The sequence below is a fragment of the Capsicum annuum genome, chromosome 7 (assembly GCF_002878395.1).
Source record: "Capsicum annuum cultivar UCD-10X-F1 chromosome 7, UCD10Xv1.1, whole genome shotgun sequence".
Classification (NCBI taxonomy): Eukaryota; Viridiplantae; Streptophyta; class Magnoliopsida; order Solanales; family Solanaceae; genus Capsicum; species Capsicum annuum.
In genome coordinates, this window is record NC_061117.1 from 111,697,591 (window position 1) to 111,720,770 (window position 23,180).

General features: G+C 39.5%; 1 protein-coding gene across 5 annotated transcripts in view; it reads left to right on the forward strand.

Moving 5' to 3' along the window:
- Positions 1 to 419: 419 nt before the first annotated feature.
- Positions 420 to 23,180, forward strand: part of LOC107877905 (K(+) efflux antiporter 4-like) — a 39,011-nt gene continuing 16,250 nt past the window's right edge. For 3 of the 5 annotated variants that reach the window (XR_007042870.1, XR_007042869.1, XM_047393657.1), the window contains exons 1-15: positions 420 to 736; positions 1,086 to 1,129; positions 2,316 to 2,374; positions 2,479 to 2,557; positions 2,689 to 2,750; positions 2,869 to 2,944; positions 3,120 to 3,194; positions 14,104 to 14,175; positions 14,237 to 14,347; positions 14,492 to 14,560; positions 15,344 to 15,421; positions 15,581 to 15,669; positions 19,593 to 19,689; positions 19,766 to 19,819; positions 19,933 to 20,028. Coding sequence is in view for 3 of the 5 variants with exons in the window: in XM_047393657.1 (XP_047249613.1) it covers positions 538 to 736; positions 1,086 to 1,129; positions 2,316 to 2,374; positions 2,479 to 2,557; positions 2,689 to 2,750; positions 2,869 to 2,944; positions 3,120 to 3,194; positions 14,104 to 14,175; positions 14,237 to 14,347; positions 14,492 to 14,560; positions 15,344 to 15,421; positions 15,581 to 15,669; positions 19,593 to 19,689; positions 19,766 to 19,819; positions 19,933 to 20,028 (1,260 nt within the window). In the remaining 2 variants the exon portion in view is untranslated. The remainder of the gene's footprint in view (positions 737 to 1,085; positions 1,130 to 2,315; positions 2,375 to 2,478; positions 2,558 to 2,688; positions 2,751 to 2,868; positions 2,945 to 3,119; positions 3,195 to 14,103; positions 14,176 to 14,236; positions 14,348 to 14,491; positions 14,561 to 15,343; positions 15,422 to 15,580; positions 15,670 to 19,592; positions 19,690 to 19,765; positions 19,820 to 19,932; positions 20,029 to 23,180) is intronic. The other 2 variants (XM_047393655.1, XM_016724708.2) reach the window with 2 other exon arrangements.

The window sequence follows — 23,180 nt, forward strand, 5'->3', positions numbered from 1 at the left end:
TGGTCGATAAAAAGGTAATGCATTGATCGCGGGAGTAATTTCTTTTTTTGTACAAGTATAGGTACTATATAACATTTTTCTGTTTTTTCTCTCTGATTTTTTAGATGACTTGAAAAAGAATGGTTAAAATTGTTTTAAGGTGTGACTAAAGGTTGACCACTAGCGGCTATCACCGGAGCGTTTGCTGCCACATCAGTGGAAACAACCTGACGCAAACCAAAATTGTTTTAAGGTGTGACTAAAGGTTGACCACTAGCGGCTATCACCGGAGCGTCTGCTGTCACGTCAGTGGAAACAACCTGACGCAAACCACAAGAAACGAATTGGAGGAATTCTTTATAGTTTCACTCAACTTCTCCCGAGGCCCGAGGCCCGAGGCCCGAGGCCCGAGGCTTTGCTTTTTAGCCGAGACGGTTAGTTAACTTCAATCGGTTGCCACTCAGCACCCATTTCCTTTTCTCTGCTTACAAGTTACAACCCTTCCCCCCTCCTTCTCTCTCTAAAACCCTCATCTGAGTTCTCTCTCTCTAACAAACAATGCAAATGCGAGTGCTCTTCGTTTTCCTCATTATTCTCTCTTTCTCCTTACAATGTGTCCTGTCCGATGATAAAGATGCAAACGACGTCGTAAATGCTTCTGAGTTCAACTCGTCTAGATCTATGGAAGTTAGCTTCGCTAACATGATCGATCAAGCTCTTGAAAAGGAGTTCAACGAGACTGACGACAAGTCAGATGGTTAGTTCAATGAATCCAACGTAATATGCAATGCGGGGGCTAAAATTGCATGTTGGAGTACCTTCTTCCCACTACTCTTTAAGTTTACCTCTTTACTCTATTAAATCTGGATTATACCTTCTCTTTCGGAAACAATTCTAGTAGAAATACTGACGATCGTTACATATATGCTGCAACATTTTTTTCCCTTGATTTTCCTGCTTATTGTCTGATATGCTAATTGTAATTTGAACAAGGTTCTGCAAAACTATTTTGTGATTTGCGCTTCAGTAGCACTCGTATGTGGTCTTTCTTCTCCTTGCTATATGTCTACCCCCTACTATTATTTACTTATTTATTCTTCATTCAGCCACTGATCACAGAAGCTTCAACAACAGCGTGGCTGAGCAAGAGGTTTGTCCCTAGTTCCTTGAGTTGTCTGAAATAGTTAAAATAATTTGGCGCTGAATGACTTGTAAACTTCAAAAAAGTACTTAAGTTTTAGTTAGCAGAATGTATTGCCATATTTCTTCTGTTATCTGTTCCTTGAAATAGTGGCTTGGGTAGGATATTTGTAGTCTGATAGCTGATCTGTAACTTTGGTGGCTTGTTTGAGGTGTTTTATTTATATATTTATTTGCTAAAGTTTAGCTATAAATGGGAACTATTTAAAGAACTATTATTCAAGGATGGGTTTTTGGGACTGCCTTTTGGAACATCTTCTCTGTCAAAATACATTCTAGTTCTGATGGCTGTTCTTTTCTTGCAAGTTTTGTTTTGCTCTCTTCGTTAATTAGCAACTGTTATCAGTCGAAGAATCTTTTATTTCCAACTGGTTGAGCTTCTCTTACTCAAAGGAGATAAAAGGTTGGTGTTAATGTGAGGTCCAGTGGCTTTCTGCTCATTTTTCTACTGAAAATTAATCCCTGTACTCCGATAAACCAAGTTCTGATGCATGATAACAGTGATGCTTGTAGTCTAAGTAACGCACACGACAATTTTGATGACAATGAAGTAGTGTGCTTTTCTGAGCTAAATGGTATTGCGATAGTTGCTGTCTGTTTTTAAAGTGCTGATGATAACATATAGCTTGTTGCTCTTTTGATATTGATTTTTCCATTTTCAATTTCAGATAACAAAGGGAGAGATGCAAATCTGCAATTCACTAATAAAACATTGACTTTGTCATTGGGAAGTAAAAAGAATGAAGTGGGAAGTAAAAAGAATGAAGTGCTATTACGTTGTTTATACATTTATGAAATAAGAATTTTGATATTGAAGTGTAATGGTTGTTCTTATTCCTTAGAGCTAGATACAAAATTAACATAGCTGCTATGGACTGTGGTAACAAAAGATTCTCAAAAATTAGGAATTTTTTTTTTTTTTTTGAGTTATTGTGCTAGTAATTGTTTTAAATGATGTATTATTCCTTAGCTTAAGGCTCTCTTCTTTGCTTACTATGTAGCTTGCAATTTATATAAGAAATGTCAGAGAAGAATCTTAAGATCTGTTCCCATTTGGGTTATAACTGTGACCTGTTTCCAAATCCGATGTGTTTAGTGCGTGCAATAAACATTACTTGAAATGCTTCATTTCTCAGGCAGTTTTGGAAACTGTTGCAAGGGTCAAGCCCAAGAAGAATGAGACAAAGGAGGAAAAGTAAGATTAATCTAATATTTAATACATACTATGCTAATTTCAACCGTCTCCATGTTATTGGAAATGAAAGACTGAATTTTGTTGGGATCACTGGTTTATATTAGGTCATTCCAGTTGCATGATGTTTTCCACTTGGAGAATGACAATGGAGCTGAAGATACACCTACCTTGATAGATCGAAAGGTACCCATTGCATCTAGAAAGAATTGGGTCTGGTAATAGGCTGCACAGGAGCATTGGTAGTAGTGAGAGATGATTATGAATTCTAGAACAAGATTTACTAACTGGCAGTTTCCTTCCTTCTCCTCCATCAGGATAATGTCTTTATTATGTCTAATCGCAAGTCAAAGTTTCCAGTGCTGCAGTTAGACTTGAGGTTGGCGATAACTCTGTCCTCCATCCTGGTCATTTTGAACTAAATGAAATGGAAGACTATTATGTTAAGAAGAGAAATATTATCAAATGATCTGATTTTCTTGTTAATTAATGGGCAGATTGATATCAGATCTTGTTGTTGTCATTGTTTCTGCAACTTGCGGTGGCATTGCCTTTGCTTGTGCTGGACAACCGGTGTGATAACTCATCCTTTGCATGTTTCTACCGCTAATTCGTCAGCCTCTTTCATTTTCTTCTGCAGTTGTGCTATTTTAGATGTTGATGATATTTACTTGTCTTCTTTGACACATTCTAATTTATGCATTACATGTCAGAAACAAGTAAGTCCTATCCTGTTAATATCTTTCAGGTTTTCACAGGATATTTGCTAGCAGGATCTGTAATTGGACCTGGGGGTTTTAACGTTGTCAGCGAAATGGTGCAGGTATGTTGATTTTCTTATTCATTAAAGTAACTTACATAGATAGTGTTAGGTAAAATACAACTTATTCAATACGCGAAATGATCAGACAAATCCCTACCCCTACGTACATGTCCGAGTTTGTAATGTGGACACTTCTACTTATCTTTTTGCCATCTGAACCCTTTAACCCATTAAAACACAATATTTTAAACCCTTTTGACCATTGACCGAGTATATGTGGCATTAAATTAATGAGCTGGAAAAGCGCGTGTAAACACACATTTTTAAGCGAGTGAAGTCAACTCTTTTTATTTAAAAATATTTTTTAAAATTAAAAAATAGTTAATCTTTTTAAAAAGGGACAACAAATTTAAAAATCTCCTCTTTCTCTTCCTCATCTACCCCTCTTCCTTCTCCCGTCCCCCACCCCGCACCACCCTCACCTCACATCTTTCTTAGCAGGGACTCTCTCCGTTGTGATTTTTCCGGCGAAAATCTCGCCGGGAAACGCCATCTCCATAAATCAACGACCCAAAATCACCCACCCCTTCGCGTCAATTACGGCAAACCCCCACCGGAAATCCACCAGCTCCAATCTCCCAAAACTCTTACAATCAGCAAACAACCACAACGACCCATCGGAAAATCCCTTAAGCTCCGACCACCGTCCTTTCTCCATCAATTCCAGCGTCCAAGCTCGCCGGAAATGCCATTAGCAGACCACATAGAGTATTTCATATCAACGCTGTCGAACAATCACTAATTAAAGAGTTCTGGTGCAGAAACTCATTTGCTCCGTCCAAATTTCCAAGAGCACTTACATTTTAGTTTTTGTACTCCATCACCAAAGATAATTCCAAAATGCAGGCAAAATTGATCAAACAGAGGAACGGACAGTGATTTTACTGGTTATTTTATATATATGCAATTATAATTCAGTCAACCAGAGAGAAAATAAATCACAAAAATTAAGAAACTATTACTACAAAATAGTATTCACCTAGCATTTGTTTGTAAGTAGTTCAGGGAATAATTTTATATGTTCCTAGGGGCTATCTATTCAGAAACATTGTTTTGCTAATCAATCCTTTTAGAAATATGAATTTTATTTTAAAAAATAATTTTTAAATTTATTATTTTGTTTTTTATTGATTAATAATTTTAAAGAGTAATTAATGACGTGGATTTGAAATGTAAATTATTTTAGGGCGAGCGAACTACACCTATGGCAGGAGGGGTTTGAAGTCGCGTGTTTTGATGGGTTAAGGGGTTCAGATGCCAAAAGGCTAACTAGAGGTGTCCACTTTACAAACTCGGGCAAGTACAAGGGTTCATTAGACCATTTCGCCTATTCAATATTCAACCAAGATATTATCAATCAACAAAAACCAGCACTATGATATCCACATATGCCAACACTTCCCTATTGACATGATCAAATATTTTCTCAATGTCTAGTTTTCGTAGACATGGAAGAAACACTAATTAGCAATCTTTGTTGCATTAAATTCTGCCTCCTTGGGTAAATGATAGCTGTGTGTTTGTTGTCAAATTGCCCATGACCATATTAAGCAACTCAACAACTATATGGTAGAAAATTCACACTGAGCTTATGTGCCTAAAGTTCTTAAACTCTGCGTCTCTATTCTCTTGGGGATGGGGACAATGTATGAGGAATTAAAGATTTTTCAATGCTTTCAAACTGATGGAACAATTGAGTCAGGTTTGATAACTCCCCAGCCCATTCGATAGAAGGTCATGGATAACCCATCAGGCCTATATGCTTTGTGCCTGAACTCTTTTAAGAGACATCAACTCTTCCTCTGGAAGGACCTCTATGGGTAGTTCATTTATTTTAGCGAAGGCATCACCTTGGAAAGAGACCCTTCTCAACTTCTCAATTGCTCAATGACTGCCTGTACTTGTCCCTAACAAGCAGACATTTTCAATTACTTAATTGAGTTAGTCATTTGAGACATCACATCATAAAAATGAGATATGTCATAAGTGTATAAGGTACGAACTTTTTGCCAAAGAGAAGTGTCTTAATTACCCCCTGAACTTATAACGTTTTATTTAGTGTACTCTTAAACTATCGTTTGCCTTAAATACCCCCCGAACTTAATAATTTAATACGTCAAATACCCTTTTTTGGTCCAAAGACCACAATCATGTAAACACGCGTGTACACAATGGAATCCACATGGATAAATAATATCCGCTTCCCTCATATTTACCCTATATTGAAAAATAACCCACCTTAATTCTCCAATTTCTCTCTAAAAAATTGTTTTTTTGAGTTTTTCTCTGCTCTGAAATAGGGAAAGGTTGAATTTTCGTCGATCGAGTAAGCTTTTATCTAAAAAATAATGTTTTGTGTTTGTTTTTCTGTGTGTTAAAATATGAGGTTTTTTCCGGTTATTATTTCATAGTAGTTTTTGATTACTGTTTCGATTAGGATTTTTAGGAGACTCACATGCACAAGCAAGTTTCCTATATAATTCGGAGTAAGAAATTGCAATTTAAGTAGGTGAAATAGAAGCAACTGAAAGAAAATTATTTTTAGAAAAAAATGTGTTTTTGAGTTTTTCTTTGCTCCGTAAATTAAGGTTGAATTTTTGTTGATCAAGTAAGCTATTATCTAAAAAAATTATGTTTTTGTTTGTTTTCTTTGTGTTAAAATATGGAGTTGTTTTTTTCGGTTAGCGTTTCATAGTAGTTTTCGATTACTACTTCGATTAGGATTTTGAGGAGACTCACATGCACAAACAAGTTTCCTATTATAATTCATGGATTAAGAAATTGCAATTTAAGTAGGTAAAATAGAAATAATTGAAAGAAAATTATTTTAAATATTTTGAAAGTGATGGAGGACAAGGGATAATAAATAGAAAGAGAGGAGAGAGGAGGCTTTTGAAATTTTTGTAAAAATAAAGAAAAATGGGTTCTTTTTCGTTTTTGACCGTTGGAAAATGCTAATTTGGCAAAAATTTTTACTCCATCACGCGCCTCATTGAGTTTGAACCCACTTTTTGTTCCAGGTGGACCAAAAAGGGGTACGGGACGTATTAAGTAGCCGTTTGGCCATAGAAATTTTTTCCTTTTTTCCGAAAAATTATTTTACTTTAGTGAAAAAAGTGAACACGCTCCATTTGGCCATGAGTTTTCCAACTCCAACTCCAGAAAATTATTTGGAAAAGTGAAAATAAGTTTTATTTATTTTCACTTTTTTTACTCATACTTCTCTCACAAAATTTCAAAAACAACTTTAATTTATATTCATGACCAAACACAACTCCAACTCTGGAAAAAAGTAATTTTCATGGCCAAATGGGGCCTAATTAACAAGTTAGGGGGTGGGGTGTATATAAGGCAAACGATAGTTTAGGTGTACACTAAATAAAATGTTACAAGTTCGGGGGGGGGGGGGTAATTAAGACTTCTCTCTTTTGCCAAACTGATTAACATGTTTGGGATGAAACTAACACATTAGCTTGAAATCAACAATCTGCAACAGGATATTACATAATTGAATACAAACCTTCTCCAAACTTGCTCGAGCCTTTTTAGTTGTGTCATGGATGCCTTGACCTTTCCACTGCAACTCAACTGAGGAAGCTCAAGCTAAATAGTATGAACATCCCATTAATGGTTCTGAAATAATCATAAGGCTTGGATTTTTAATTCTCCAAAAACATGGGAATTAGAAATTCAAACTTTATGTGCAAAAACTTCAAATCCAAAAGATATGGTTGGAATAGAGAGAGATTTAGCAAAGCCGGTCACCAAGTAACACAAAAAGTCAGGCAGTGGAAAAATCAGTGAAAGATAGAAAAATCAACTGTAACACTGGTAAAAGACTGTTCTGCTGATTGCTACCCCAGAAAATCCCTATGGGTAGAGTTGGAAGAGGCAGGCGACCACCTCAGAAGAACCTTCCCGGGAGATGCCAAAAAGTACCTCCTGTGCCCGCACTTGGAGTTACTCGCTATCCAGAATCCTAGCTTCTGATGGTGCATATGGTGTCGGCTATCAGATAATTTGATTCGGGTCTGTCATCGGACGATTATGTATCTTGTGGTAGTGCTGGTTTTTGCTCAACCATAGAAGGAAAAGTAGGTGATGCGAAACAGTCGTACAAAGCCTGAACGACGTTTCTCAATGGCTTTAATACCATGTGCGAAATAATGCATGGGAGAAAATATTATTAAGATGCATCTCAACTACTGTCTTGCATCGAGCCTTATTGATAACTATCGGAGGTGTGAGACACTGGCTATGGATGGTTTTAGGCGAGGTAGAGGTAGATCGAAGAAATATTGGACGGAGGTGATTAGGCATGATATGGAGCAGTTACAGCTTAAGGAGGACATGACCCTTGATAGGAAGGTGTGGAGGACGCGGATTAGGGTAGAGGGTTAAGGGGTGGGAGTGCGTCGGTAATAGTAGGGGAGCGCTCCTTTATGTCTAAAGTTTCTTGTTCGTGGTGTTATGGCTGTAGTATTAGCTTGTGGCTAGCGGTGTTAGTTTATTTTGCATCCCGTATTAGTTTAGATGCACTTATCTTTTGTGTTTGTTATACTGTTAGTTTGTTTTGCGTACCATACTAGTTTATATGCACTTATCTTTTGTGTTTTTTATACTGTTATCGTTCCTAAGCCGGGGGTCTATCGGAAACAACCTCTCTACTTCTCTTCCTGAGGTAGTGGTATGGTCTGCATGTACCCTACCCTCCCCAGACCCCACTAGGTGGGAATACACTGGGTATATTGTTGTTGTTGTTGTAGGCTTTGCACAGTAAATAATCCTCCTTCCATTTCACGATAATTGAATTGTTGGAGTAATTTTTAGTGTTCAAAATAATTGAATTGGTCACTATTCAAGATAGATGTTGGAAAATTTTTCCAATATTACCCTTCATTAATTAACTTTCTAAGGTTGAGTTCCAAGGACTTGATTTATTAATTAACTACCTTAAAAAAGGGTAAAAATGGAAAAACATGCCTAATTTATGTCTTTGTTTTTTTTCTTATCATGTGTGCCATATTCCAACAATTCAATAATTGTGGAATGGAGGGAGTACATCTTTTTCAATGCTGGGGCGGGACACCAAGTATAATAAAATATACATGAACTATTTAACAACCTTCCTGTTAAATCATAAGACTGCAGTAAATCTTGACCATATCTACAAAACCATTGATTTCAGCTATATGTTCTCGAACAAAGTGGGAATACCTTTGCTCCCAGTGTCCATTGAAGGAAAATGATCTGAGAGAGTCTTAAGGATGATAAGCTGTCAAATATACCTGAACTATTCAGGCCAGTCAATGGAAAACTAGATTATTTTTGTTTTGATGTTGTTCTTATGACTTACAGTATCTACTTAGCTAATGTATAACTGCCACCTCATGGAGGATGGTTAGCTTGCTCTTTTTACTTGAAAGTCGTCTCACTATTTTGGGGCAGAAAGTTGGTCTTTTTTCTATAGAATCAGAAAAGAGTTTTTTTAAATTGGCAACGCTGAGACTACAACAACAACAAACCCAGTATATTCCCACCTAGTGGGGTCTGGGGGTAAGATGTACGCAGTCCATACCTCTACCTCTAAAGAAGTAGAAAGGCTGTTTCCGATAGACCCCCGGCTCAAGGCACGAGATACCACACAAACACATAGTCAAGCACAGCACAAGATTACATAACATAAATACGGCACTCATAAGTAATATAAAACAGAGAAAAGCACACAGATTCGTAATAAAACATGGAACACAGAATCATAACGGGCACAAAACCCCCACCAAGTAATTCCCTACACCAGCGACTCAAACTGGCCCTAGTCCTCTGCCCTAATTCGCGTCCTCCAAACCTTCCTATTTAGGGTCATGTCCTCGGTGAGCTGTAACTGCTCCATGTCCCGCCTAATCACCTCACCCCAGTACTTCTTCAGCCTACCCCTACCCCGCCTAAAACCATCCAACGCTAGCCTCTCACACCTACGGACCGGGGCATTCATGCCCCTCCTCTTCACGTGTCCGAACCATCTCAATCGGGCTTCCCGCATCTTGCACTCCACTGGAGTCACACCAACCTTCTCCCGGATAGTCTCATTCCGAACTCTATCCCCTCTAGTCTGCCCACACATCCAGCGCAACATCCGCATTTCTGACACCTTCATTTTTTGGATGTGGGAGTTCTTGACTGGCCAACACTCTGCTCCATATAACATGGCCGGACGGATTACCACCCTGTAGAATTTGCCTTTAAGCTTGGGCGGCATCTTCTTATCACACAGCACCCCCGACGCGAGCTTCCACTTCATCCATCCCGCCCCAATGCGGTGCGAGACATCCTCGTCAATCTCACCGTTACCCTGGATCACGGACCCGAGATACTTGAAACTATCCCTCTTACAAACCTCCTGTGATTCCAGCTTCACTACTACCTCATCCTCCCGCCTCACGTCATTAAACTTGCATTCCACATACTCTGTCTTGCTTCTGCTCACCTTGAACCCTTTAGACTCAAGATTTTGCCTCCACACCTCTAATTTGTCATTCACACCCCCTCGAGTCTCATCTATCAGAACTACGTCGTCTGCAAAAAGCATACACCACGGCACCTCCCCTTGAATACGCCGCATCAACACATCCATCACCAACGCAAACAAAAAGGGACTAAGAGTAGATCCCTGATGCAATCCTGTCAGGACAGTGAAATGCTCTGAGTCTCCTCCCGCCGTCCTCACCTGAGTTTTCGCTCCATCATACATATCCTTAATTGCTCTGATATATGCCAGCGGTACTCCACTCACCTCCAAGCATCTCCAAAGCACCTCCTTGGGGACTTTGTCGTGAGCCTTCTCCAGGTCGATAAACACCATGTGCAGGTCCTTCTTCCTTTCCCTATACTGTTCCACCAACCTTCGTACCAGGTGAATTGCCTCTGTCGTCGAGCGGCCAGGCATAAATCCAAACTGGTTCTCCGAAATAGACACTATCCGTCTCAGCCTCACCTCGACCACTCTTTCCCAGATCTTCATAGAGTGACTCAATAACTTAATCCCCCTATAGTTATTGCAACTCTGTATGTCACCCTTATTCTTATAGAGAGGGATCATGGTACTCCACCTCCAAGCCTCGGGCATCTTTGTCGTCTTGAAGATTTCATTAAACAATCCAGTCAACCACCTTATACCAGCCTCTCCAACGAACTTCCAAAACTCCACCGGTATCTCATTCGGCCCCGTCGCCCTACCCCTTCGCATCCTGCGAACAGCCTGTCTAACCTCTTCTACCTTAAAACGTCTACAATAGCTAAAAAATCCCGACACTCCTCTGAGTGCTCCAGTTCCCCTAACACAATAGCTCTATCCCCTTCGTCATTCAAGAGCCTATGAAAGTACGACTGCCATTTATTCTTAATGAGGCCGTCCTCCATCAACACTCTACCGTCCTCCCCCTTAATGCACCTCACCTGATCGAGGTCACGACCCTTCCTCTCCCTAGCCTTAGCGAGTCTAAACAACTTTTTCTCCCCTCCTTTCCCCTGTAACCCTGCATACAAGCTCTCAAAAGCGGCCGTCTTAGCTACCGTGACTGCTGACTTAGCCTCCTTCCTCGCTAGCTTGTACTCTTTCCTGTTTACCCGCTTCTCCTCTTCGTCCTTACTCTCCACCAACTTAGCATACGCCTCTTTCTTGGTCCCCACTTTCTTCTCCACCTCCTCATTCCACCACCAATCCCCCCGATGGTGCCCGACCCGGCCCGTAGAAACACCCAACACCTCACTTGCATTCTCCCTGATGCACCTAGCCGCCCTATCCCACATACTATCCACGTCCCCCCCACACTTCCACACCCCCATTCCCGCCAACTTCTCCCCTATCTCCCACGCATTCACTGGCGTCAGGCCGCCCCACTTAATCCTAGGTCTACACTCCTTACTCCTCCTCTTTCTATTCTTCTTTATACCCAAATCCATAACCAAGAGCCTATGCTGGGTCGAAAGATTCTCACTCGGGATGACCTTACAGTCCTTACACAACGCCCTATCCCCTTTCCTAAGCAACAAAAAGTCAATCTGGATCCTGGCTATCGCGCTTCGAAAGGTGATCAGGTGCTCGTCCTTCTTGGAGAAGCCCGAGTTCACCACCACCAGCCCAAAGGCCCTCGCAAACTCCAATAGGGTAGCCCCCTCTTCATTTCTCTCCCCAAAACCAAAACCACCATGCACATCACCAAAGCCTCCCGGTAACGCCCCGATGTGCCCGTTGAAATCTCCTGCTACCACAATCTTCTCCGAGCTAGGCACTCCTCTCACCACCTCCTCCAAAGCCTCCCAAAACCGCATCTTCTCCTCCCCCTCCGATCCCACTTGCGGCGCATAAGCACTACACACGTTCAGGGTAAACCCCCGAATGACCAACTTAATAGTCATCAACCTATCGCTGATCCTCTTCACCTCTACTACCTGACCTCTAAGCTCTTCATCTACTAAGATTCCCACTCCATTCCTACACCTCTCGCTCCCAGAGTACCACAACTTGTAACCATCCACATCCCTAGCCTTAGACCCTACCCACTTGGTCTCTTGAACACACGCAATGTTGATCCTCCTCTTCCTAAGAATCTTCACAAGCTTTATGGACTTACCCTAAAGGGTCCCTATATTCCAAGATCCAACCCTCAGCCTACCGCCACTATCCACACGCCCTCCACTACCCCCCTCACGGCCAAACCTTGGCCTCCCTCCCACTCCCGCCCTTTCCTCATCCCCCGCCCCCACCACGGCCCCACGCCCCAACCCCCTCGAGCCTGACCCTATCCACCCATTACCGCCCACAGCCACAACTACACGCAGGTATAAGAAACTATAAAGATATAAACGATGGTAGTAGCAAAGCAGCAACAAGAAATACAAGGCTCACACAAATTCCAAGAAATACTCCAGGAACAAAACTATACTCAATTAGGGGGCAAACACCACTGGACTCAACACCCACAGCCCCAAACACAGATTCCCAAGCCGATAACCCAATCCAAAGCAGTGCAAGAAACGACCACAGCAACAGCAACAACAGACAACAGGCAATATCCACAAATCCCACGCAAGTCAAGGTACAGGGGCTACTACTAGCATAATACGAAGAATGAAAGAATGCAGAATGAAAAATGAAATAACAAAGGTTAGAAGTCACCGGATTACGCTTGTATACCAAGCCGGAAACCAAGCCCAGCGTTGACCGGCTTCCGGGGGATTCCGGTGCTGAGATGGAGCTGCAGCTGCTGTGGACCGAGGGAACTGGTCGTCGTTTGGGTGCTGCGGCAGCTGGCGACCGAGCGGCGGGTGCAGACGGGGCTGCAGCTGAAGACCAAGCTTCGGCTGATGGGCTGTTGTACCCCGCCGGCGCCGGAGGGGAGGAGGGGGGGACGGCTTGGAACTGGCGGTCGGCGACGGAGGGCGGCGGGGAGCGGCGACGGGGTTCGGCGCCGGGGACCGGAGGTCGGGTCGGGTCGGGTCAGCGCCGAAGGTCGGCGACGGCGACGGCGACGGGGGCCGGGGACCGGGGCGAGGGAGAGAGAGAGGGTAGGGAGAGAGAGAGAGAGCCGTTAGAGAGAGAGAGGGCCGTTAGAGTGGCGACGGAGGTCCGCGCCGGGGGTCGGGGCCGGAGGTCGGGTCGGGTCGGCGCCGAAGGTCCGCGACGGGGGCCGGGGACCGGGGCGAGAGAGAGAGAGAGGGGGTAGGGAGAGAGAGAGAGAGCCGTTAAAGAGTATATAAAGGAACAAAAACAAAATGTCCCCGCAACGCTGAGACTAGAGAAGCTGAATACTCTTTTTTTTTTTTGGAGAGAACATCTTAATGATTTTAATATTTGGTACTAAATCTAAATGATTCAAACCTATTGAGTGCTAATAATTTGTTGTGAATAAAAAAAAATAAACACACTTAATAGGCAGATTTAGGCCTCCATTAAGTAGAAACAAGTGAGGCCTACGTTCTCATAGACTTTTCTGCAGAAACAGTAAATAAAAGGAACAAATAATAATACCAAACTGATACTAAATTCTGATGTTTAACACTAGATCCACTGATATTATAACAAAAAATCTGAAAACAACCACTCAGACACTGATAAAACCTTAAATTACATCCTAATACATGAATGAACTTTAGTTGTGCAATACATAACATTACAATTAAACAGATCACATCATTTCTAGACATTCGAGAGGCTAGAACTCTCCCAGAATTCCCTTTTCCTTTTTCTGAATACCCTCTTCTAACTGCCTTGCCCCTTTTTCAGCAGGAAAAACCACCTCATAACTATCTCATGACAGTTACTAAGTCTTTTAATTGTTCATTTTGGCCTCTTGGAATAAGTTTTTATAACTTGAGGCACATCAGTCTCCTTAAAAACCCAGCTTAAGTCATTAGCATTGGAAGAGAATAAGGCTGAGATAGAGTTGCAGCCACTGACAGATTCTTTATATGTTAGCTCCTTTTATCCTAAAAAGTCAGTCAAAGTCTTTCAGGCCTGTTGCAGGTCCACTCGTTCTTGCACTTTTTCCTCACTGAATTGTATGGACTTGAACATTTTACACTTACTATTTTTCCTTTAGCAGTTTGTAATATGTAAAGGCTAATGAATCGTTGCATACATTTTCAGAGTTTTGAGATGCAAATTTATATATTTGGAGAGCCGCTTAATTGCTATCTTATCAATACCGCTTCCTGGAAATTCAGTTTATCTACTAAACTGCGTTATGGAAACAGTCTGACCTCTTGATAGATTTTTGTGCTTATTTATGTTAAATAAGTTGTCTTTTGGACTATCACCATTTAATGTTGTGCTAATGGTCTTAAGGGTATATTCTACTTAGGTTTTCTTTGTTCGTGTTTCCTAATATCCAGTGTTTATGTCATTCAGGTGGAAACAGTTGCTCAGTTTGGCGTTATTTTTCTTCTATTTGCATTGGGTTTGGAGTTCTCCACGGGGAAGGTTTACTTTTGATTTTCTAAATTAAGACAATCTTGTACTTCATCTCATTGAATGAAAGCAGAAATGCATTTCTTACTTGTTACTGCAGCTTCGCATTGTTCGAGCTGTTGCTGTGCTAGGCGGGTTGCTCCAAATATTTCTCTTCATGTGTTTGTCTGGTATAACAGCCTCGGTATGCAGTTTCTCTTCAACTCTGAGAATTTGCATTTTTGAAATGTTGGTCTAAATGTTTGGAACTCCAATTATGCAAAATTGTGTATCTCTATTATATAGTTCCTTCAACTTACTCATAACCATGAACCAATGATACTTGCAGTTATGCGGTGGGGAAGCATCTGAAGGTGTTTTTGTGGGTGTCTTCTTATCAATGTCTTCGACAGCAGTGGCAAGTCAATGTCGTTTTTAAATTTATCTTTCCAATTTAATTCATTGTACCGTCAAGTATTTTGTCATGAGATTTTATTCAATTTCATGTCAGTGGTGAGAACTGAGAATTCCTCTCCCAAATAGTGGAAGTTTCCCTGGAAAAAAATTCAGTTGATATTTAAATTTGCCTAAGGTATAACTAAGGAAAGGAGAATGGAAATTTATACAAGGCATGCATGAATCACTTTCTATTTTGGGTTCAATATATATCCTCTATCGGTTACTTTTACAAACTGTTAGGACCTCTATTGAGTGCTGGAAGACAAGAACTAACCTCGGCATTATAGGACAGGTTTTCTGAATAATCTGAGAAGTGGTGTATTATAGAAAGATGTACTGATAGAAGAAAGTGAATTATATAAAGATGTGGAGTGGGATTCACTTCAATTTGAATATTATCTTAATGCATGATGCATAAGCATTTTGTTTCTGCCTGGATCAGTTTTGTGCTTAACTTGCTGCTAAGAAATATGATTTGATGTATTTAAGACCCAAAAAATTTGAGTAACTGCAGAATTGTTTCAGGATTCCCTGCCCTGCTACAGATTTTCTCTCACATCATGTTTTCGGTCACAACTGGCTAATTGCTAAATAGGGAAAATGGGAAACAGGAATGCATTTTGAATGTTGAATCCTCTAATTGGATATTATGGACTGAAATATTGTAAAGGGCACATTGTGCTTTAATTAGTAAAGCTTCTTATAAATGTATTGAATTTTTTTTTTTTTTTTTGAATAACAGGTGTTGAAATTTTTGATGGAAAGAAATAGTGTTAACACCCTCTATGGGCAAGTCACCATTGGAACTCTTATTCTGCAGGTCTGTCTCAGCTGTTCTTTTCTTTTGTGAATATTGCAATGTCTTTGACAAAATATTGGTTCAGCGCTATCTTTCACATGAATGTGGTATACTAAAAAAAATCTTGTTCTTCTCAAGAGTCTTCCCTAATTGAACTTTTGAGATGTCTGTGGCTTCCAGGATTGCACGGTTGGTTTGCTATTTGCACTGCTTCCTATTCTAGGTGGTACTTCTGGTGCACTTCAAGGAATGTTTTCCATGGCAAAACTGTAAGCAGTAATTATTGAATGATCGTTGAATTTAGAATATAGACTCAAATCTATGTGAATCAATTATGCTGTTACATGCGTTAATTTTTTCTTTTGTCTCCATAATGCCATATGTTGTTTGAATTTTGTCTTTTCTTGGAGGCGAGATTATGATATCTACGGTGGTTATTTGAAAATTATGGTGCCAAGCAAAGTTGCTTTCAAGTTAAGCTTGAACTTTTACCTTGTTTGACACTTCCTTTATATCAGTAAAAGGTAGTTTTATTTATTTCCAGCAATAAAGTATATGCTGGGAGGTATTTATCATATATCGGTATGTATCATATATCTGCATTATAGCTTGTGTAATAAGCTCAAAAATCATAGTCTTACAGTATAGCTGTATCACAATTTGTAAAATAAGCTCAAAAATTCATAGTTTCATCATTAACCAAATCAATGTTGCACCAAAAAGAAATAAAGAGACACATATTTACTTCACTTTAATTATAGATTCTTTTTGCCCAAACAAATTCTTGCATTTCCTTGCTTCCAAATGGACCGCCAAATTTGCAGCTGACGTTAGGTTCCAGACATTAAGTCTTTTTTTTTGGAGAACTGGTACTGTTGTACTCCTCAGCATTAAGGACATGCTGGAGACCTCCAAAAAGACAAAACTAGAGAAAAAACAAGGAAAGAAACTTACAAAGACTTTTAAAAGACTACTATATCATCTACATCCTCTAATCAATGTTCTTTACACCAAAAATGTAAAGATACGATACAATTCCATTTCACTTTATGAATGGAATTAGATATATATTCAAAGCATATTCCATTTCTTTCCATCCACACTGACCACCAGATAACTGGGGGGATTGCCTTCCACCCTTTCTGCTGACTCCTACTACCCCTCTTCTTATCCAACAACTCAATAAATCAGCAGTGTGTTCAGGAATTGTCCACTTGACTTTTGTGAGGTTGAAGAACATTGTCCAGATTTGAGCCGTGAAACTACAATGAAGTGATGACTATTTGTTTCTCTAGCCTCCGTACATAGAAAACATCTGGGCACAATGGTGAAGCAATGGAGGACCTCCTGGGTTAGACATGCTCGTCTAGCAACCAAGGAAAGCATTTCACCTTGGAAGGTATGATACTCTCCCAGATGTTCTTCCATGGAATCAGGTTCCCCATACAAGCAGCCCTATTGTCTCTTTTATACATCCTACTTACAGAAAAAAGCCCTTCATTGTTGTGTCTCCATCTAATAGTATCAGTGCCATTGTTTACACCTGTGAAAACCTCAATGTCCATCAGAAGGTTTGCCACGGTATCCACCTCCCAGTCATTTAGGTGTCTCCTAAAGAGAAGATTCCAGCCTTGAAGAGTCCAGCAGTCTCCCACGGTAGCATCTTGGTTTGAACATAAGAAAACATATCAGGGAATTCATCCGTCAATGAGTTCGTGTTTAGCCAAGCGTCCTTCCAGAACAGCATCTTTGTGCCATTGCCCACTTTAAGACAAGTGTGTTTTTCCAGCTTGTCCCACAGTGCTTTAATAGCTTTCCAACTCTTTATTTTTTGAATTTGGTAATTGTATTCTTCAGCATTAAGGGCTATGCTGGCCACCTCCAAAAAGTTTACAGAACAGAAAATAAAGGATACTTACAGAGAAGCTATAAAATCCACTAATTGGATTTCCTCCTCTAAACTATGTTCTTTACACCAAAAACCTAGTGAGTAATAACTTTTCACTTAATCTTCTGAATCGTGGATTCTTTTCCTTCAAAGATCCTCTGATTCCTCTCCTTCCCAGTGGTCCACCAAGTGGTCCACCAGATGTAAGCTGGGACTGTCCTCCACCATCTTTTCGGGCTCTTATTTAACAATTCTACCAAGGTAATCTTGCACAGGTCTTTTGTATTTTCCAAGGTAGTTATTGATACTTTGTATCTTTCAGGCACTGGATCAAGAATTTTTTCAACCAGTCTTAATCTTTATATTTTGTGCCAAACAATCTTATCTTGTTAACAATGCCAAAAAAATCGGTTTGTGTACTCTTTGACAGTCTCAGATTTATTCATTTTTTGCAATTTAAATTCCTTTATTAGATTCAACACCTTCATGACTCGTATTCTGTCATCTCCTGTATATTCTTCCTTTAGATTATCCCAAATTTCTTTTGCTGATTTAAGGGCCATAATTCTCGTGAAAATTGTTGGAGACACACTAGCAAACAATGTTGCTTTTGTCTTCGATTTTATGATTTTCTTTTCCTTTTGGCTTTTGATATGGGCCACCATGAAATTATTGGGCAGCAGAAGAACATCATAACCCTCCTCCACGGCCTCCCAAAGATCTAAAGCCTCAAGATAAGTCTCCATTCTTACTGTCCAAAGTTGGTAATTCTCACCATCAAAGACAGGAGGAGCTATTTGGGAAAAGTTGTTTTCAGAATTCATCTCACTCCCAGATCCCTCAAGAAAATGGCTCTAGATACCAATTGTTGGGTTTTAGCTTTGAAATTAAAGAAATAACAGTGAAAGACTTGGAGAGAAAAAATACTGCAATTATATGGTCAAAGGAAATTGTTTTATTAATAACTCAAAGACATATCTATAGCTAAATTTCTAACTAGAAAATGTAAAAATAATCAACTAAACTTAAATTCAAATAACAGAGATATAACTAATTCCTAAGTTTAAGCCATACAGAACTCTAATACTTTAAAACTACTAATAGTTATGTACTTGAGATATTTTCAACAGAAACAAAGACATTACACAGGTAGGTAAAGAGTCTAGAACTGAATTGATTAAAGTGAGTCTGCCTCCAAAGAGAGATATTATGCTTTCCATTTTGCTAATTTCTTCTATCTTTTCTATGATACCACCCCACATACCCATCGCCTTATTATTTAAACCCAAGGGCATTCCAAAATAAACTGTTTGCAGAGTCTCCACCTTACATCCCAAAATGGCAGCTAGGATTTGAATATGCGGCACCTCTTTTATGGAGAATAGACTGCTTTTACTCCAGTTAACATTTAAGCCCGGGGAGGCTTCAAAAACAATCAGCATCAACCAAATGTACCTGATCTGCTCGACTTAGGCTCACAAAAAATAACGGTGTCATCAGCATAAAGCAAATGACATATTTCCAGACTTTCCCCATCCGTGTTGTTCAATTTGAAACCTGTCACCCACCTATTTTGGATTGCAATTCTCATCATGCTGTTGAAATCCTCCATTGCTAGAATGAACAGGAAGGGAGATAAAGAGTCCCTTTGTCTAACCCTCTTCCTGACTGAAAAAAGCCCACAGGTTCACCATTTATCAAAAGTGAAAAGAAGTTCACCTTAAGTCCTTAATTGAGACTTTTCCAAACCTTTTCTTGGCCTTCATTGAAGTAGTTTCAGTGTAGACTTTGGCGTCGACTGGTTAAGTCCCTACATATTTAAAAAGAGGGTCCAAAGCTGAGAGGTTAAACTGCACTGCGTCATATTAGTTTGACACCTTAAGTGTGAAAACACACTAGCTTAGACCAACTGTTTACCTATTGGATTGGCGCAAATCAATAAAAACCAGCTGGTGAGTCATTCTGGTTCAGTTGGCATGTCTCTCTACGTATATCTCATACACAGGACATATGTATTACGGGTGCCATTTCGTTTCTATCTATTTGTTTCACTGCAGCACAACAAAATCTCCAACTTACAACAAAATCTCCAACTTTACTTTAATCTCTATTACAAGGCCCCCCCCCCAACCCACACACAAAAACAACCACATACAAACACCAAGAAAAAAGAAAGAAACAAGCAGAAGAAGAAAAACTAGGGCAGGTTTCCTGATTTTCTTTTCATTCTGCTATGTTATCGACTGGATTAAACAGTCTGAATGTCAATCTTGTCTCTGACCGATGCTATTCCTTTCATTACAGATTGGTTGTTCTGGTCACATTCTTGACCATTTTGTCAGTACTATGTCGCACTTGTGTACCTTGGTTTCTTAGGCTTATGATAGGCCTATCTTCCCAGGTAACTTTGCATCTATTGGAATAAACATCCTTCATGTCACAGCTTTTTCTATGTGATTTACTGAATTTTTTTGCAGACTAATGAACTGTATCAACTTGCGTCTGTGGCTTTTTGCTTGCTTGTTGCTTGGGTTTGTTCCTATTCCCATCTCTGAAAAGAAAATGCATGGTTCTCACCTTTTTAACCTCTTACTGTCTCCTAGATATGGCCTACTCGTGGATTAAATATACTATTACATCTCAGTGTAGTGATAAACTGGGATTGAGTCTTGAGCTGGGTTCTTTTGCTGCTGGAGTGATGATATCAACTACCGACCTGGCTCAACATACACTTGAACAGGTTTGACATCTCGTACATTTCATCAACATTTTGTTTTTCCTTGCGTCTCTCTGATTGCTATTGTTTTCTATGCACACAATACTGAGCCGTCTTTCAAGGAAAAGATTCTCTATTGACCCTAGCCTATCAAAATTTTGAAGATTATCTAAATGGAGTTAATTTGGATATATTATCGAAATGGTTAGCTCCATCTATAAATCTTTTGCATCAAAAGTCGAATAATTCGATGGATTGGAATGAATTTTTGAAGGATGCGGTTCTTTCAGTTAGTATAGCTTATTTCGGAATATTTATAGCATCCTTTTTATATAAGCCCATTTATTCTTCTTTAAAAAATTTGGAGTTAATTAATTTTTTTGTTAAAAAGGGTCCTAAGAGAATTCTGTGGGACAAAATTATAAATGGCATATATGATTGGTCATATAATCGTGCTTACATAGATGCTTTTTATACAAGATTCTTAGTTGGTGGGATAAGAGGCTTAGCTGAATTTACTCATTTTTTTGATCGACGAGTAATTGATGGGATGACTAACGGGGTTGGGGTTATTAGTTTCATTGTAGGAGAAGGTATCAAATATATAGGGGGCGGACGCATCTCTTCTTATCTCTTCTTGTATTTAGATTATGTTTCCGTCTTTTTATTAGTTTAGTATAAAAATTGATGACATTTACGTTTTCAGAGAAGATAAGTTTAACAAATTCAAAGATTAGAAAATATAATAATCATCTTGACTGTAATAGGTAGAAGAGAATTCATTTGTTGGCCACCAACTAAATAGGGATTAGGCATGTTTTTTGAGTGTTATTGTTAAGGTATGAAGAGAATAAGTCGTATTTTACTTAAAGACCACAATGATATAAATACATGAAGAGAATAAGTTAACTATGATAACTAGATATTCGAATCCCTACAAATCAGCTATACTACCATTTCTGTGATTCTGTAACACTCCTTCAAACGGGAGCATTGATATTGATCATGCCCAACTTGTCACAACGGTAATCAACATGAGTTCCATTCAATGCATTTGTGGACAAATCAACTAGTTGTTCTCCCATCTTCATGTAGCTAGTGGAAAGCTCATTTTCCTGAATCTCCTCGCAAATAAACTGACAATCAACCGCAATTATGTTTTGTTCATTCTATACCAAATTTGAGGTAATCTGAAGAGCAACTTGATTATCACACTAAAGTTTTGCTGGTGTATGATGCTTCAACCCAATTTCAGTTAAAAGATTATGTATTCACATAACCTCACACGTAGATTGTGACACACAACACTTTGCTTCTTACTTTTCCATGATAATACATTCCCTCCAACAAAGACACAAAAGGCTGTAGTAGATCTTTCAATTTTGGATCCAGTCAAATCAGCATCTGCAAGACACTTAGCACGAGTACGAGCGTGATTGTTGTACAATATGCCAAGTCCCAGAGCTCTTTTATGTTCCAAAGCTTCCCAATGTTTGACCGTAGCTGCAGACATAAACAAGCTAACAACACTTATCGATAAAGCTATGCTTCGCCCTAGCGCACACGCAAGTGTATGTGGTCCACCAAGTAGTAAAATGGCCTTACGAAAGCCAAATATCGATTACACAGGGACTTGTATTAAACAACTATCCAATTCTAGCTCAACTATCAAGATTAGACAAGTGCTAAAGTAACCAAACGAGTTTGAGAGTTATAAATTGAAAGTAAAGTAAACAATACGGTAAATTAATGGTTCTTGGTTAATCAATGGGGAGATACCAGGGTTAAGGTACTACGAACAATTATGCTAAGCTATATAACTTTGTTGGTCAGGTGGTCCACTGGATCGATATTATGACTATGGCCTTTCGAACCTCTAATCAATTATTTAACTTAGCCCCACAACTACATCGTTGAGCGGGGATGCGAGAACTAAGTTAAATGCATTCGTATTTCATCCTGTAATTGAACCAAATAGGACACTTAGGTATATTTCTATCCTAAATGCAAATCATAATATCATTCAATTGAGATTGTGATCCTATTCTATCTATCTCACGTTCTATCCTATCATTCCTCCTTTTGGGCTCATGATAGAATTAAGCATGTATTCTAAGGGTCGCGACTCCTTAAAGTAGTTAACACAAGGATAAATGAACAACCAACAATGCTACATAACCAAAACCAATTGGATTCATAACAAGAGTAATCATGTTCTTGGCCTTAACCCCGAAAAAGGGTGTTTAACTGGTCATGGACATACACGTAATTACAATAGATGAATCCATGTATATAATCCATAAACAAACTGAAGTAAAAGAATAAAAACCCTATTTACAGCCTTTTCCAGTGTGTTTGTAAGCCCTAAGGCCATCCAAGGTGTATACAAAAGAATAGGAGTGTCTTATTTATACTAGGCCAACATTGGTCGTTTTTGATTTGCCTCCGTGCCACGCTCCAATCGCGGTGGCTAGGCAGCGTGGCACGCTGCTATTGCGCCTAGCTACTGGAATTGACATTCCACAATGCAAGCAGCGGTGTGTCATGCCCTTATCGCGGTGCCTAGGGTTCGGTGGCACGCCAATAAGTCCAATTTTTCCAGATTTTGTTACATTGCACTCCATGCCTTTGGTTCTTTATCCCTTGCTTTGTGATGACTTTTTCTCTTGATATCATCTATTTATCATCTTGATCAACTCACCAAGCATTCTATAACATCAAACAGCACAATTTAGAGCTCAAAGCCACATAGAATCCAACATGATGAACTAGAACGGAACATAGCTCAAACTAAAAGTACTAGTTTTCGCGTTTGAACTTTAACTTAATGTTTTGACTTCAAACTCATACTACACACACCTTAAACGTTGTAATTACTTAACACTAAGATGCTCATTTATACAAAGATTCACTCATCAATCCAAGAGAAGTCCTCAAAACTAGGCTAAGTAAGCGTAGATAACAACACTTAGATTCATAAATTCACCTAAGATCATCACCCCACACTTGAAGCCTTGTTCGTCCTCGAACAACTCTTCACTTTAAGCATCATATCAAAGAAGACTTCAACATTATTACTACAAGCAAGACATTCAAGCTAGCACTGCAATGACGGTACAAGTAGCAAGGTTTACACACAGGCATGTTATATGCAATTGAGAGCTCAAGAACACTAT